This window comes from Capricornis sumatraensis, chromosome 18 (assembly GCF_032405125.1).
Source record: "Capricornis sumatraensis isolate serow.1 chromosome 18, serow.2, whole genome shotgun sequence".
In the NCBI taxonomy this organism is placed as follows: Eukaryota; Metazoa; Chordata; class Mammalia; order Artiodactyla; family Bovidae; genus Capricornis; species Capricornis sumatraensis.
Window position 1 is genome coordinate 31,094,150 of NC_091086.1, and position 18,049 is coordinate 31,112,198.

Here is an 18,049-nt window from a genome sequence, read left to right on the forward strand (position 1 = left end):
GTCATGCTTATCTGCTAGTCCATAATTTCCTCTTAGAGTTTGTAATGAATTCACACAAGAAAGTAAATACGAAATGTTTAGCACACTGCCCCATGTAGCAGATGCTAAATAAATAGTAGCTAAGGCTGTTGTGATTATCTTTTTGTCCTTGAAAAATGTGAGAGGTTCCTTTCCTCTCGTAGCCAAAGGACTAATTTCCCGGGGCAGGCCATTTTCTGGGACACTGGAATTGGCTGCTATATCTCCCCTAATGGGCTGTGATGATTCCATGAATGGGAATGAGGCCATTAGAGGAAAGTGGCGTTTGCTTCATCCTGTCACCCACTCACTGATTCCCTTTGTGGAAGAGTCCCTGGTGTTCTGGAACACATTTCCCTGCAATGACAAGAAGAGGAGGCTGGGGACCGTGTCAGGGGCTTCATGTCTGGATCCAGCAGGACTGCATCCTGGGGCTGAGCACAGGCTGGAGGCAGACCCTCCACCCCAGAGGGTCAGGGCAAGGAGGACCCGGTGAAAGGCCTCACCAGAGCAGCCGGGAACAGCTGAACAAACCTGGTGTGTTTTGCAGGGTGTGTTTGGCTAAGCTTCTAAGCTTCTGTGAATAAATTTCATTGAAATACCCCGACTCCCTTTCCTCTTCTTTAGTCACAAAGAGCATCAGTACTGTGGGGGAAAGGAGAATCTGTGGAAGAAACTCTGCAAGAATACAAACCCAAATGCTAACTCTGGCTCTTTCAGTGTGTGTGGGTTTTTTGAGTTTTTATATAACACATGCTTTTTGTAAAAATAAAATTAGGAACCATTAAAGCAGAACATTAATATTGAGATATGTATGGCAGAGTCCCTTTGCTGTCCCCCTGAAGCTATCACAACATCGTTAATCAGTTATACTCCAATATAAAATAAAAAAGCTAAAAAAATATATAAAAATAAAAAAGGTCCTGACATCAAAACAAAGAAAATTAATACTGAAAAAGAGTAGAGCATCATCAAAAAATTCAGTGCAATTGGTGTTTAGGTGAAAGCGTTCCAATTCTGTTTAGCTTGTGTGTTCAAAAATGCACATTTTGATTTGTGACTTGGGAAGAGAAAGAAACTTATTACTTACCTCCCTGACTTTCCTCTTTTCAGATCCTGTCTTCTTCTTCACATGCAAATGGATTATGAATCCTTTCATAAAATCAATAGTTTCATGGCCTCTGACATACAGGACCTTGGTCGAATTCTCAGCCGTTTTATGATGGTTCAGTTTCCTCCCCAGCAGCTCCAGAAAAAGTCAAAAAGAGGGTGGGATAGGTTTTGGAGGTAGCGACAATGGTTAAAACCTGTTCTCTGAAATTACTGAACAAGGACCTTAATTGAACACTTATTGTGTGCTTTGATTAGTCATCTTCAATCTGGTTGGTGAGAAGAGATATTACAGAGGAAACAATTTTTATTATAAAAGGAGCTCAGAGGTGTTCAGCCATGTTCATGTAATACAATGGCTTCAGTTGCTTTTTGACTTTTTAGATTAGTTTTTTCTAATTTCAAGAGTTGGTTCTAGCCCATAACCTGCTAAGGGTCCAATGGGGAGAGGGCTTCAGACAGGTGGTGGTGGAGTCTTTTTTCACACCTTTACCTTAAAGGACTAAATTCTTTCCAGCTCTCTACCACTCAGCTTGGGGAGGCAGAAACACTGTATCATTTGCATGTAAAACCTATACCCTGTCTGGCTTTTGATGGATAAACAAAAATGACCATTTAAATTAATGGCTCTGGATGGTTACAGCTCATGAAAGAAATCAAGACATTTCTTGCTTAATATCATCCTTTGGAAGAGTAATTGTGGGGAAAACATTTGTTAGTTAATAGCTCAAAATACTTTATCCTGGAAGACATTAATGATTTTCAAACCATACCATATCAATCTACCAAGATAAACAGGTAACATTCTTGTTTTTCACCTGCCTAATTTTACAACTGCCCAAGAGGGAATAGATAAACCACAGAAAAGAATTAAACATACAAATACACAGAAAAGGTGAATCATCAAATTTTAAAATGAAATAAAACCTTTTTACAAATGTAGAGAAATTATTGTTCATTTTAAAGAATGTGCAAAAAAGTAAGAATTGAATTCTCTAAAGAATTCTCTTACTAGTAGAGCACAAGGCTAATTGAGTGATTTTCATTCCAGTGCTTGTTTAGATAATTTGGAATCATTAAAAAGCAAAGTGTTCTGGTTTTGAGGTTTATGACGCCTGGCCTTTTTTCTTTTCCGTAAAGCCCAGTAATTGTGTTTCAGCCATTATGCTGTTATGGGTAGATCATCCATCTTCGTCTCTGCCTGATGCTTCAGCACAGATACAGGATTCCAGGACCACATTTAGAAAATGATACAATCGATTCTGGGTTATGAGTTTTGTCTAATAACCCCTTCTAGACTCTGAAATCAGCGTGTACATTTTAAGAAATTGTGAACGCATTTCCCATAGGAGAGAAGCTAATTTATTACAACTTAATGGAGAGTGCAATGGGATGGTTAAACTTTGGCTCTTTTATTTTCTGAACAGGGAAGGATAAGCTTCTTTGTGTTAGTGATCGCTCTTGCCCCACCCTGACCCCTGCTTTCTTGGGGTCTCTTCAGTGACAAGCCTAATGGCAACTAGACTCAGTAGACATTTTGAACACTTTCCAGTTTCTTGTTTTAGCAATTTTGATTTGGCCCTTGCAGTTCACTGAATTATGTGGTAGCATATTTTTGCATGCATGGAAATGATTGTATTGCATTGTCATCTAGCCACCTATTCATTGTCCAAACTTGAAGCTGGCTTTGAATAACTAAAAAAGCAGAGAGAACTAATTCCCATTTCAGTAAGCATGGTTGAGCCTTTCTCCTTTTATTAACTTCCTAAAGCTGCTGTAATAAATGACCTCAGACTTGGTGGCTTAAAACAGCAGAAATTTACTGTCTCATAGTTCTGGAGGTCAGAAGTTGGAACTCCATTTCACTGGACTGAAATCAAGGCATTGGCAGGGCTATGCTCTCTCTGGAGGCACTAGGGGAGAACTTCTTCCTCCCCTGTCTTCCTGCTTCCGGTGGCTGCCAGGCTTTCCTGGCATGTGGCCGCATCTCTCTAATTTCTGTCTTCGTGGTCACATTGCCTTCCCTTCTGTCTGTATCTTATAGCCCTCTGCATCCCTCTTATTCATGTGATTGCAGTTCGAGCCCACCTGAATAATCCAGGATACCCTTCCCATCTTAGGAAGATTGACTTACTCACATCTGCAAAGTCTTTGCCATAGAAGGTAACATTCACAGGTTCGAGAGATTTGGACCTGATATTTTTGGTGGGTGTTTTTAGCCTAGTATGCTCATATAGAGTAAAAGCTGGGGGTCCCATATGATCTCACTTGGTAGTTTGATTAAAGGACTCCATGCTTGTAATGGTATAAGGCCCATGAGAATCTATGTCTGTGCGTGTGTGCTAGGTCACTTCAGCCGTGTCTGACTCTTTGCAACCCCATGGACCATAGCCCACCAGGCTCCTTTGTCCATGGGATTTCCCAGGCACGAATACTGGAGTGGGTTGCCATGCCCTTCTCCAGAGGATCTTCCCAACCCAGGGATTGAACCCAAGTCTCTTACATCTCCTGCATTGCTAGGTGGGTTCTTTACCACAAGTGCCATCTGGGAAGCCCAAATCTGCGTCTGAAAGTGTTAGTCGCTCAATTGTGTCCAACTCTTTGCGACCCCATGGACTGTAGCCTATTAGGCTCCTCTGTCCAAAGAATTCTCCAGGTGCGAATACTGGAGTGGGTAGCCATTCCCTTCTCCAGAAAAAAAGAACTCTGGTCTGGCAGCAAGTCTGCTTCCATATAAATGTGGATTTGGACCTCTCTGTCAGGTAGGGCTGTAGATGGATATATTGCTTGGCTCCCATGAAGAGCTTTTTGTTGTAATATTTTTATGTAAAGTATGGAGGAGCATGGATAATTGTTTGAGCCTGGTTTTCAGTTGCCCATTTCTAGCTGGAGATTTCCAGATATCACTGTTCAGGAACTTAAGTTTCCTAAAATGCCTCCTCTATCCATTTCCACTAAGGAGAGTCATGCCTGGGACTTATGCATGCCTGATACCTGGGCACCCTCTAAGCTGGTTCATCCTGAGCTGCCCCAGACTTCTGACCTCTTCTGGGAACCTTTGAACCCTCTGTGCCCAGCTGTTCTCTGCAGGCATGGTGGTCCCAGTCCTGGTGGAAACAAGAAAGGGCTCACAAAAGGAGTCATTTCTCTGAGATCATCCTTCAGGAGCACAGGATCTTGTTGTTTTCCCACTCTCAGCCTTTAGGACTTTTTATTAACCTATGTGGAACCTCGGAGATTTTATCTTTTTGAACTGTTTGGATTCCTATAGTCTCCTTTCCTTACAAATATCTGTCCGAGATACAGATTTTTTGGCCAGTCTCTTTCCCTTGCTCCTTCTGGCCAATCATCGTCCTATCTACAAACATGCCTTTTGGCAAAGCCGTCACGTTATGGAGAATCAAGTGAGTGGCCTGCATGTCCCTCCTTCTGCCTGCCTCTTCACCCAGCTGACCCTGAGATAATTTGGTTATTCTCTCCTCCAGTGGGAATATCAAAGCTACAGTCAACTTTCAGTATCCACTGTGGGGAAGATCAGGCTTCCCTGATGGCTCAGACGGTAAGGGATCCTCCAGCAATGCGTGAGAGCTGGGTTCGATCCTTGGGCTGAGAGGATCCCCTGGAGGAGGGCATGGCAACCCGCTCCAGTATTTTTGCCTGGAGAATCCCTATGGACAGAGGAGCCTGGAGGGATACAGTCCATGGGGTTGCAAAGAGTCAGACACGACTGAACGACTAAGTACAGACAGAGGGAAAGATTGGTGTAAAGAACTCATGTTCTGATTTTCTTATCAGGATCATGGGGAGCTATATTTAGAAAGACTCCGAGAACTTTAGAAAGACGTAATCTGGAACTTTCTAGCCCTGCCCTTTGGCCAAGTTTGACAATTTTATTCTCCAACACTCAGTCCTGACCACATGTACTTTTGGACAGAAATTGCCCTCAGTCTGGAGCCAGGTGGAACTCCTTTCCTTTCAGCCCTATTGTCTTTCCCTCAGTGTCCTGTAAGAAAATCTACCTTATCTACAATGGCAGCAGTAAAGAAAATGAATACAACCTTCCCTTAACTTGCTGTTTGTAATAGATACAGTATGTGGAGCTATTTCTTTGAATCCTTACAAGCTCTGGCTAATAGTGACTGCAGACATGGTGGTCCCAGTCCTGGTGGAAACAAGAAAGGGCACACAGAAAGGAGTCATTTCTCTGAGATTATCCTTCAGGAGCACAGGAGCTTGTTGTTTCCCCAGTCGTAGCCTTTAGGACTTTTTATTAACCTACATGGAACCTTGGAAATTTTATCTTTTTGAACTGTTTGGATTCCTATAGTTTCCTTTCCTTACAAATATCTGCCCAAGATAGAGATTTTTTGGGGTGAGATTACTGACTGTGTCCTAGACAGGCCAGACCAAAATGGCACTTGTCTGCCCTAATCATACCTACCCATTCACTTTCCACATTCCTGAATTCCTCACTGGAAAAGACTCTGATGCTGGGAGGGATTGGGAGCAGGAGGAGAAGGGGATGACAGAGGATGAGATGGCTGGATGGCATCACTGACTCGATGGATGTGAGTCTGAGTGAACTCCAGGACTTGGTGATGGACAAGGAGGCCTGGCGTGCTGCAATTCATGGGGTCGCAAAGAGTCGGACACGACTGAGCAACTGAACTGAACTGAACTGAGAGAGCCTAACTTGTGAATTTCTGGCTTACTATAGTGCCACTGAGTTTTCTGGGCTTCCCAGGTGGTACTAGTGGTAAAGAACCCACCTCACAATGCAGGAGAGGTAAGAGATAGGGTTTGATCCCTGAGTCAGGAAGATCCCCTGGAGGGGGAAATGGCAACCCACTCCAGTATTCTTGCCTGGAGACTCCCATGTACAGAGGAGCCTGCCGGGCTTCAGTCCATGGGGTTGCAAAGAGTCAGACATGACCAAAGTGACTTAGCACACACTGAGCTTTCCACACATAGGTACAATGAACTCTGGAGTCACACAGGACTAAATTAAAAACTGAGTTCTTACACCTGTTGGCTAGTGAATTATTTAAATTTTCTGAGCCTCTGTTTTTTTTTTTTTTTTTAATCTGTCAAATGAATATAACAATCCCTCCTAAAACAAAAATTAAGTGAGTTACATATGTGCCAAACAGAATGCCTGGCATATATTTAGGACACAATTAAGGTTAGGTACTGTCAATTTGTTTTTATTAAATAAATGGGTAAGATGTCTTGTATTGCCTTATTTCTACTGCTTTATGATGTAAATGTACACTTTATAATTAAGTTTCGTAAAACACTTTGTAAGTAGTGTATCTGTTTGTTAAACAAATATTTACTGAATCACCAAGTGTAGAATGGTGCATGCTTGCATGCTAAGTCTCTTCAGTTGTGTCCGAATCTTAGCAACTCTATGGACGGTAGCCCACCAAGATCCTCTGTCCATGGGATTCTCCAGGCAAGAATTCTGGGGTGGCTTGACATTTCCTCCTCCAGGGGATCTTCCCAACTCAGGACTGAACCCTTGTCTCCTGTGTTTTCCACATCAGCAGGTTCAATCTTTACCACTGACACCACCTGGGAAGCCCATAGAATGGTGAGCTAATACTTACTTACAAAGCAACTGAAAGTAAGCTTCCAAAATATGTGCCAAAATTCCAGCTTACAATTTCCTTTGTTTTATGGGAAAATATTCACTTTATTAGGCATATTTTAGAACTTTCTGATTGCTTAATATTCTCATGCCATGATTCACTATAAAAAATGAATATAGCCTTCCATCTGTAAGGAATTGTTTAGTTAGGGCTTAGATCCTTTCTTGAAAGCCCTAGAAATGCCCAAAGCCTACCATTTTGAACATTGATATGGCAAAAGACCAATTAGGTCAAATGCATATCTGCAAATCAGATACAATTCTGTATTTTAATGCATAAATGGAGGCTCAGTGAGATTAAATGACTTGCATAAAAGCCACAGAGCTGGCTGCTGCTGCTGCTGCTGCTAAGTCATTTCAGTTGTGTCCGACTCTTTGCGACCCCATAGATGGCTGCCCACCAGGCTCCCCCGTCCCTGGGATTCTCCAAGAACACTGGAGTGGGTTGCCATTTCCTTCTCCAATGCATGAAAATGAAAAGTGAAAGTGAAGTCACTCAGTCGTGTCCGACTCTTAGCGACCCCATGGACTGCAGCCTACCAGGCTCCTCCATCCATGGGATTTTCCAGGCAAGAGTACTGGAGTGGGGTGCCATTGCCTTCTCCACAGAGCTGGCAGTTGGTAATATTTATATTTGACTTTGGGTCTGATCAATCTGGCTTCCCGGGTGGCTCAGTGTAAAGAATCTGCCTGCCAATGCAGGAGATACAGGAGATCCCTGGGTCAGGAAGATCCTCTGGAGAAGGGAATGGCAACCCACTCCAGTATTCTTATCTGGGAAATCCCATGGACAGAGGAGCCTGGTGGGCTATAGTCCATGGGGGTTGCAGAGTCAGACACAACTGAGTAACTAAGCCTCAGAGCGGCTGATCAATCCAGGGCTCAAATGTTACTACATTCCTGTGCTTCCATTTTTATATTAATGAACATCCTTTTCCTTCTTGGAGGAAGAAGGTTAATGGTTCAAGTAGCTGGGGGCAAAAAGTTGCCAGTAATGTGGCTCTAAAGAAAGAGCTCTTATCTGTAAGCCTGGACATCTGGCTTCTGGCCCCTGCGCTGCTCCCAGCTAGTCCTGACACTGCAGGGAGGGAGGCGAGTTACTGAAATTCCAACTTCTTTGAGCATCTCAGGAGCCTCTCAGCTGTAAACTTTAGCCCATCACACAAAACCCAATAGAATCCCTAGCCTTCTTAGAGCCAAATCTGTCTCTCTAGACTATGATAAATGTTTTTCTTTGTGGTTCAGTAGGAATCAAGGATATGAGATCCAGGATGTTTTGATCTCAGAGATCCAAAGGGTGTTATCCTAGTGTCCCTTCTAGTAAAAGCACTACTCTGAGAAGGTCTAGGATCTGGAGCCACATATCCATCCATTCGGAGAGGAATACAACCTCAGTAGAGTCCTAGAGAAATGGACCAGTTTGGAGGTGGGGTGCATGCTGGCAGAGCCTACAACCTCTAGTTGATTTCAGAGTGCCAAGGCACTTCCCCCATTCTACATACACAGAGTCATCAGAGAAGAGGGACTGTTGATCCCTTCTTGAAGTTGATATAGTAAGACATCCCAGGATTTACTTTTTAAAACTGTTATATTAGCTTTTTATTTTGAAATAATTTCAGACTCAGAAAAAAATCACAGTAGAATACAGAATTCTCTTATATTGTTCATCCATATTCACCAAATGTTAGCATTTATCTGCCTTTTAACTGCCTTTATCATTCTCCCTATACACACACACACACACACACACACACACACACACTTTCGATATTTTGAGTTTTGAGAGCCAGGTACAGACACGATGCCCCCCTTACCACTATATTTAGTAACATATTTGTATTTATTTACCTCTATATTTAGTACATTCATGTTTAGCTCTGTATAGTTCCTAAAATCAAGAAGCCATTCTCTTATATAACCACAGTTTAATTTTCAACAGCATGAAATTAACACTAATGCTGTTCTATAATCTATAGACCTTACTCAAATTTGACAAGTTGTTTCAGTGACTGTCCTCTATGGCAGAGGGGAAAACCCACAGCACAAAACATAGCAAATAGGTGTCAGGAGCCTTTAGTCGCCTTTAATCTGGATTCATTCCACAGTCCTGTTGACTTTTGTGACCTTGTCATTTTTTGTGGCCAACAGGCCAGTTATTTGTAGGAAGTCCCTCAGTTTGGTTTCATCTGATGTTTCCTCTTGTCTGGGGCAAGAGAGCCACAAGAGAGGCCGGATTCTTCCAGAGCTTCCAGCCCGGTGCTCGGCTTTGCCCTGTCCCTGATGATATTTTCTTTCATCACTTGGTCAGGTGCTGTTTTTCCGGTTTCTCAACTGTAAAGGTACTATTTTCCCCTTTGAAAATTAGTAAGTATCTGTGAGGAGACGCTTTGGAATCATCTAAATATCCTGTTTCTCATCATAATTTAGCTCAGTAGTTTTACCAGTCATTTTAGGATTCTTACCTGAAGCATTTATTGCTAGTTGGTTGCCAAATGGTGAGTTTTCTTTTCTTTTTTAAAATAATTGTATCTGTCTATTTTTGGCTGTGCTGGGTCTTCACTGCTGCGTGGACTTTCTCGAGTTGTGGCAAGCGGGGGCGACTCCAGTTGCGCACTGGCTTCTCGCTGCGGTGGCCTCTCTCGTTGCCGTGCATGGGCTCTAAGGGGCGAAGCTTCAGTAGCTGGGACGCTTGGGCTTAGCAGTTGCGGCTCAAGGGCTCTAGAGCACAGGCTCAATGGTTGAGGCACACGGGCTTAGTTGTTCCGTAGTGTGTGGAATTTTCCGGGATCAGGGATGGAACCTGTGTCTCCTGCATTGGCAGGCGGATTCTTTACTACTGACCCACCAGGGAAACCCTGACTTTTCTGATTTTGTATTTTTCTTTCTATATTGAAAGTATACACCATTCAGTTTCTAATGACGTACCAGAAAAATTGTGAAAGAGAAAACATCTGGGCTAATCTAAATCCATAGGAAACAAAAACACCCCTTTCCCCTCCCCTTAATCCCAGAGCCCAGGTATTTTGCTAAGTGGCTTATCTGTCTATATTTAACACAGTGGAAGTATGCAGAGCTGTTGGAAGTTGTTCCTAAGGCTGCCTTCTATTTGAGGTAACAAGTAATTCCTAATCTTCTCTGAGAACCTTCTCTCCTCAGGTTGACCCTGCACTTTTTCGCATAAGGTCTTGATCTTATTCTTCCTTTCCTGGCCCTCTCTCAGCATGCACACACACACAGGCACTCTCACAAATACACCAACTCACACACACACACACACACACACACACACACACACACACACCCCTTAGAACCTGACTCTTACAGCTGGTGAAGCCAAAGTTGTTTTCTAAACATCACCTCAACCCTCTTATCCTCTTTCAAGGCATGAGTGGCAAGTTGACATTCCACAGGTGCCCTCACTTCCTTTGACTTCTAGCTCAGCCTTTTCAGTTACCTGTTCTCTGGTCTTGGAAGCTCACACACTCAAGATGAATCTAATTCCATTCCCTCTCTCTCTCTCTAGAGTAAAATGTCACTTTGTTATCCACAATTTCTTACTCTTAAAATGCCTTTCAAAAACAGAACTCAGAACAGACCTCTCCTACATTGCTGCTAAGTGCTGCTAAGTCACTTCAGTCGTATCCGACTCTGTGCGACCCCAGAGATGGCAGCCCAGCAGGCTCCCCCGTCCCTGGGATTCTCCAGGCAAGAATACTGGAGTGGGTTGCCATTTCCTTCTCCAATGCATGAAAGTGAAAACTGAAAGTGAAGTTGCTCAGCTGTGTCCGACTCTTCACGGCCCCATGGACTGCAGCCTACCAGGCTCCCCTGTCCATGGGATTTTCCAGGCAAGAGTACTGGAGTGGGGTGCCATTAGGCTTCTAAAATACAGAACTATGTTTAAGATTCTTTCCCAGTTATTTCTTTCAGAAGATTTCTGACCTTCATGTCTACTCTTCCCATCTATAAAAACCATTCTTTCCATGGGAAAATCATTTTCCTTACAGTAGACATCAAAAGATCTTAGATTAGTCTAACAATTTGTTATATATTGTTTGGGGAAGCTGACTTTCACTCATACCAAAGAAGCAGTGGCCACGAATGACCCATATCCACAAAAACCTTCCTCCTGGTTAATAGTCTGTGATTTTTCATATTAAGACACTGGATCTTGTTTGCCTTATAATATTATACTTCTCAAGCAGAATGGAAACATTTCAGGAACCATCCTCTGGTCTAAAATCCATGGCACAGTCACCTACTTCTAGGAGGAGGAATATATTGATAACTAACCTTTTGTCATAAATCTTAAACTAGGAATAGATATGGTAGATCTACTAAATAAAACTGACTTATTCCCCAGGAGCTTCTGGGGTATTCAGTTACTAGTTAGTAGCAGAAATTACTATCTTTGGAGAAAGTCTGATTTCTCATGAGTAACCTTGTTTTTTTAATTAGGAAATGTTGAGAGATGATATTTTCTTCTCCCCACTTAAAATCCCCAAGTGATGGCACTTCGTTGCTTTATCCTTGAATAGGATGAGAAACAAAAAACTCCTCGTCAGCAGTTTTGGCCACTCTGGGAACACAGATCTTTTATTCCATGAAACTCACTAGCCAAAAGCCTCTCTGTTTCTAGATACATCCACTGTCCTGAGCAGAGAGTCAGAGAAACACATTGCCAAACCTCTGTTAATTAATACATTACAGTCATCCTTACATATCTGTAGGATTTTAGTTCCAGGACCATCCCTCCCTATATTCCCCCACCACTGCAGATACTAAAATCTGAGGATGCTCAAGTCCCATATATAAAATGGAATAGTATTTGCATATAACCTGCACATATTCTTCTGTGTACTTTAAGTCATTTCTAGATTACTTACAATACCTAATATAATATAAATGCCATATAAATCATTGCCAGTATGTAACACATAACAATTTTGACTTTTGGAACTTTATGGGATTTTTTTTCCAAATGTTTTTGATCCATGGTTGGTTGAATCTTTGGGTGTGGAACCCATGGATATGGAAGGCCATATTTCCAAATACTGACTGATGGAAATTTCTCTGTAAATTATATGATAGTTTATCCTCAGCACTTTTGACATGGACAGTCAAGTACTTTGGCAGAACCTATCTGTAAGTTCAGATATTGTAATAGATAGCAGGTCAGAAAAAGATGTGACCTATAGGAATTAAGGGTTGAATATTTTATCTCTAGCCTTCCCTTCTTGGTTATAGTTTTAGAACGTTCAGTCACTTGTTGTTGGAGGAAGGGCTGCTCGCATGGTATCTGGACAACAAAACACTGAGTGGGACCATCTCCATCAGTTGATATAAAAAGGACCTTGATAGTATGTGACCGCCTGGATGGGAGGGGAGTTAGGAAGAGAAGGGATACGTGTTTATGTATGATTGAGTTTTCTGTCCACCTGAAACTATCACAACATTGATAATTGGCTGTACTCCAATAGAAAATAAAACGTTTTTCAAAAAAAGGACAGTGATAGGTCACAGACATGAAGGACTTTGATTAAATCTTGAAAAATATCTTAAGCAAGATGGAAAAACTTAAAAATCTGTAGGAGTTATACTTGCAAGAGAATGATATACACCATATATTAAAATTCATGAATTAATGATGATTCTCAAGCAAATAAAACAAAACCAGTGGTCAATGTTTGGAGATTGGAGCCAAGGGACTCATTCTTCTGGAGAATGATATTACAAGGAAAAGAATAAAACACTTATCCTGTCTGTTCTGCATGTACTGTATATCAGTGCAGCCAACTAGCTGATAAGAGAAAGTTTTTCATAGAAGAATTACAAATAAGAATGAAGAGGGAATGATGAATAATATCATTGTTTTGTCACTGTGAAAATAATGTGCTTAGTTTCTCAGTCGTGTCTGACTCTTTTCAACCCCATGGATTGTAGCCTGCCAGGCTCCTTTGTCCATGGGATTCCCCATACAAGAATACTGGAGTGGGTAGCCATTCCCTTCCCCTGAGGTTCTTCCTGACCTAGGGATTGAACCTGAGTCTCCTGCATTGCAGGTGGATTCTTTACAGTCTGAGCCACTGGGGAAACCCATGAAAATAATGAGTTTAGGCAGTTGTATCAATGAGCACGTAAAACTGTTAGTTGATAAACTCATGGGGAGCTTAAAGATAGTTGGATCAGTCTGGCAACACTTGAAGCCGCCTATCAATCTTAACATATCCAAAAGAGAAGAAGCCCAACATTATTTTGCCTTGTGATGCAATGCAAGAGGAAATATACATGTAAAACATTCTTACTGCAAAATTGAACCTGATTCTTATTAAACCTCTAGATATAACTACAAGTACATAAGAACTATAGGTACCAGAGGACCACATTAAATGATGCCATATGAGTGGTAACTGAATATTTGAAAAAAGTCATCTTTTACTAATAATTACTAGAGCATTTACAGATGAAATTATTTGATGTCTGTGTTTTGCTTCAAAATAATCTGTTGGGCAGAAAAGTAGGAATACATATGAAGCAAGATTGGTTGGGAGTTGGTAGTTATGATGCTGACACGGAAGTAAAGGTTCATTATAAACTTGCTATAATATAGATACCGCAGGCATCAGTCATCTCAAAATCAATGTGCTTTTCCTTCTCTTTTGGTAATAGAATCACCTAGGTTTGACAAATAAGTTACCACACTTTTAATGTTTCTGAATTTGCATGGAAATGTGCAATACTCTGAAGATGAATAAACCCTGAAAAAACATGCATCTCTTCCAGTTGGGATATATGTTTATTCTCATATGATCCCTGAAACCAGGGGCTGATTTTTCTTACTATCTGGCCAGGTGAGTGAACAGCTGATATTATACCAGCATATGGACTGGAAAAACACAGGCTGGACCGCGGAAGACTCTTTCACATTCACAGTGTCCTCCCCGCCAGCAGCTCTAGGCCCTGAGGAGTTTCATATAACTATTTCATATGAAATTGACGAACCTGGTCGGCAGAGTCGTCTGCTTGCAAATACAGGTAATTCCACCTTATCCTACTGATAAGGTCAGTACCTTGTCTCCACTTCTTAGAACAGGGACATTCGGGGAATAAATCTTTTCCTTTTTAATTATCAATGTCATGATATCAATCTTTGAAATAAAACTTATATGGCTATGAAATGTGTTATTTCTTTATGTATGCTTTTTCTCTGGGCCTCTGCTTTTTCCTCTCCTGAGCCTTAATAGTTTCAGTGGGGAAAGGATGGAAAATTAGCTTTCAAGAATTCTTATCTGTACTTCCAAATGGGGACTTCACCATGCTCACGACTGAAAACTGTTGATGGAAAATGAACATAACAAAAAGGATAAATTCTTGAAAAGAAAGAGATACTGAAAGCTATACCTATTTCTATGGTAAGAGAAAGTCCAGTAGTGGGAAAATTAGGAGATGGACTTGTTATAAGTGAATCTCAGGGTTTAAAACTCTCTTATTTGAAATACTGACTTAGTGTGGGTGTGTGTATTTAAAATTTATTTTTTTAGTATGCCTTGGGTAGCAATGCTAATTCAGGTGTTAAGGTTTTTTGAATCATCCACTGGGACAGGCAAATGTGAGATCATTTGAAAGTTTTAATGAAATGCCACTTTGTTCTTTACATGTGTTTTTAACAGGAGCTGTTGTCAAGGAGGGAGACAAAGTTCTCATCGACCAATCTAAGTTAGATGCGTCCAATCTCTTACTTAAATTGCCCAAATCTCAGCGTTCTTCATACGAAATTTGGTTCCAAGTTACATCTCTTCCTCACCATGGAACGCTTATGGTTGGAGAGAGAAATATTACCAAAAGAAAACCCAATTTCTCTCAATATATAATTAATAAATTTGGAGTCACATACCTTCACGATGACTCTGAATCCCTGGCTGATAACTTTACCGTTGCCATTTGGCCCAATGAAAAGAGCAAGTCCACCATGAAGCCAGAGGCCGACTTTCATGAAGAGATGTTTAACATCACCATCATTCCTATAAATGACCGAGCACCAGAATTAAAGACCAAAGGGCTTCGACTGCAAGTTCTGCAGGGCAATAGGTTGGTTTTAGGACCTGAAAACCTAAAAGTGGAAGATCTAGATAGTCCTCCAGAAGAGATCAGGTATGTAATCATCCGTGATCCCAATAATGGCTTTTTGGCAATGGCGCACCATCCGCATACACCTGTTCACCACTTCTCACAAGCCGACATTGATAACTCTTGGGTGTGGTTCATACAAGATGGAAGCCCATCCTCTGGAGCGTTTTACTTCAGTGTCACCGATGGCCAACACCGGCCACTCTATAAGCTCTTCCACCTGGATGTCATCCCTGTCTCCATCACCCTTGTGAACCTCACTGACCTTCTTCTTCCACAAGGCCAGACAAGTGTCACCATCACCAGTGCTCACTTATCAGCAGCGACCAATGGGAGGAGCCCCCAAATCACTTACAAGGTTATGTGGCCCCTCCAACATGGTCATCTGCTCCTTGAAGACCAGGTGGTCGTCAGTTTTGGACAGGAAGATGTGAATTTAGGAAAGCTCTCTTACCACATGACAAACCTCACTGCCTCAGAGGACCAGCTACAGTTCTCACTGTTTACCTCAGAAAGCAACCTGACAGGACAAACACTGTGCATCCGAGTGCAGCCTTTACTGCGGGTTGCGTCAGACCTGACAATTGCCAACAGAGTGGCCCATCTGCTGACAAGAAAGGACCTCGATGCTGCTGAGCTTGCTAACAGGACTAACAGTGACCCCACATTTGAAGTGACAGAGCCCCCTCTCCACAGCATACTTGTACGAAGAGCAGGCCGGGACACTGCCTTGGAAGATGTTACTCTGTTCACTCAGAGGGATATTGACCAAGGACTGCTGATGCTCGAGCCGCATGCCAATCTGACGGGCCCCAGCAGCCTCAATGACTCCTTCACATTTCTGCTCAGGGCAGACCATGTCCAACCAGCAATAGGGTGTCTCCCCTTCACCATAGTGCCACCTGGCCCCTTTCTTTCGCAGACTTTTATCCCCAATGTTTCCTTCTTAGTCACTGATAACCTTGTGACTATCAGTCTCTCTCAGGAAAAGCCTGTGGTTTCCTCAGAACCCACAACACAGACAGGAACTCTGGGGAAGCTGACCCAGACCAGATGGCCGGAAGCAGCCCCCTGGGGACGATACGGTGGTGAAGAGCCCACTCTGGATGTCACGGCTTCTCCCACCAGAGTCATTTGGTCACCAGATGCCACCAGAGCCAGCCCGGAGGCCCACACCCAGCCCTGGGAGAGCAGTCAGCCTCTGATGGTCATCATACCACTGACAGTGGTGCTCTTCCTGCTAACAGGAACCGTAGTGGCCTTGTGTGTCTGGCTGCTGGGCCAGAAGGCAGAGAAGGCAAAACCTCTTACTAAGCCCCAGATCGACCTAGAACCCACAACCATGGGTCCTAGGCCAGAAAGGAGCGCAGCAGTCCCCACTGTCACAGTGACGCCTCTCCTGAGAAGCTCCGGCAGTCCTCCAGTCTGTCTTTTCAGGGCCCTACAGTGTGAGCGCATGGAGAAGTCTTCAGCTTCCGAGCCAGCAGAAAGATGTGCTCCTTGGGAGACATGGGTGAATTTGGATCCTGACATGGTCCAGCTCTGCCGACAGACCAACCCAGCACTGAAGCGCAAGCAGTACTGGGTGTAGACTCAGGGTGCTCGTTCCTCACTGACCGCCTGCTAGGTGCCAGGTCCTGGAATACCAAGGCAGAGAAATGCTGGTTGGATCAACTGAGAAAAGCCTGGCTCTGCCACCCCTTGGTGCTCAGTTTCAGCTCCATGGTTAGATGCTGGCAGGTGTTTACTGTAACTTTTGTGCAACACTCACCTTAGGGGCTGTTCACAAGTTTTGTGTGCCTTCTTCTAGACCCAGTGCTCTGAGTGTGCTTAAGATTTTGTTGCTGTTTACATGACAGAACGTGCTGACCTGACTGCAGATTAACGCAGGAGCTATAGTTAGTGGAGGAAGGCTTTGAGTGTTTTCCCTTGAAGATTCTCTCTCTGAGTGAGTCGGTGAGGAAGTGAAGGAACTGTGTCAGCAAGTAGAAGACGGAATTGATCGTATCTGTGTTTGTTTCTGGTGTTTTTCTGTAATGACTTTTCCTCGTTGGAGTCTCCAGCTTTGATTTCCTAATGCAGGAAATGCCTTGGTGCTCTAGATAGTGGGACAGTCTGGCCCCTTTTGAAGGTATTCATTGAACACATTGTGTTTAATCAAGAGGCCTTGTCTATTCTTATTTGTATTATCCATGTTGTACAAACATTATTTAAAGCCCTAAGGAATAGGTTTAATGCTTTTGTGATGCCTCAATTTGGCTTAACTTTACAATGAATTGAAATAATGGCAAATTTGTATTTGACCTGCCTAGTTGAGCCTACAATTGGCCAACCCACCTTCAGTTTCCATAGTTTTAAAATGGATACATCAGTACTTCTATTAGTTAGGAATGCTTTGGGTAGCAAATCATTAGACATCTGCTATGAGTGGGATTTAGGTTGGGGACTGGCGAACTTGTTCTGTGCAGGGCCATATTGTAAAAATATTTTGGTTTTGTGGATCACATATGGGTGTTTATTTTTATTTTCTAACAACCTTTTAAAACTGTAAGAACAATTCTTAGTTTCTGGATGTGACCCACAGACCATAGTGTGTCAATTGTTGGTTTATCTAAGCAATAAAAATGTTGAATTATTTCAACTAGCAAGCAGCCCAAAGTGGATATTCTGAGGCCAGTTCAACAGTTCAAAGACATCACTGAGGACTGAAGCTCTTTTGTTCTTTCTACTTTACTTTCCTCAAGCTATTGGCATTTCAGCCTTTTGTTTAGTTCCTTTTGACTGTGACATAGCTGCTGAAGCTCCAAGTAATATAGCCCCACTCACAGGCAAAAATCCTAGTGGGTGAAAAGGAGAGATGGCCGAAAGACTTTTTCTTAGAGAGGATCTTATTTATTGTTATTTATTGATATTTCTTAAAATCTTAAGGCTTTCTCAAGCATTTCCCCCACTCTTATCTCTTATTGTCTAGAACCAAGCTACGTGTTTCCCATCCATTGACCAACCACTGGCAAAGGAAAAGGGGATTTGCATGATTGGCACCTCCTCCGGGGCTGGGACAGGATTCTGCCAGCTCAGAAATCAGTGAATCCAGGAGTACTCTGGTAGTCTAGTGGTGAGGATTCAGTGTGTTCACTGTGATGG

The 18,049-nt window shown here is 42.6% G+C and overlaps 1 protein-coding gene across 1 annotated transcript in view; it reads left to right on the top strand.

The window, feature by feature from the left end:
* The window catches only part of LOC138094323 (chondroitin sulfate proteoglycan 4-like), a 60,340-nt gene extending 43,844 nt beyond the window's left edge, over positions 1–16,496 (top strand). The window contains exons 8-9 of the mRNA XM_068990353.1: positions 13,630–13,813; positions 14,449–16,496. Coding sequence (XP_068846454.1) covers positions 13,630–13,813; positions 14,449–16,496 — 2,232 coding nt within the window. The remainder of the gene's footprint in view (positions 1–13,629; positions 13,814–14,448) is intronic.
* Positions 16,497–18,049: the final 1,553 nt, after the last annotated feature.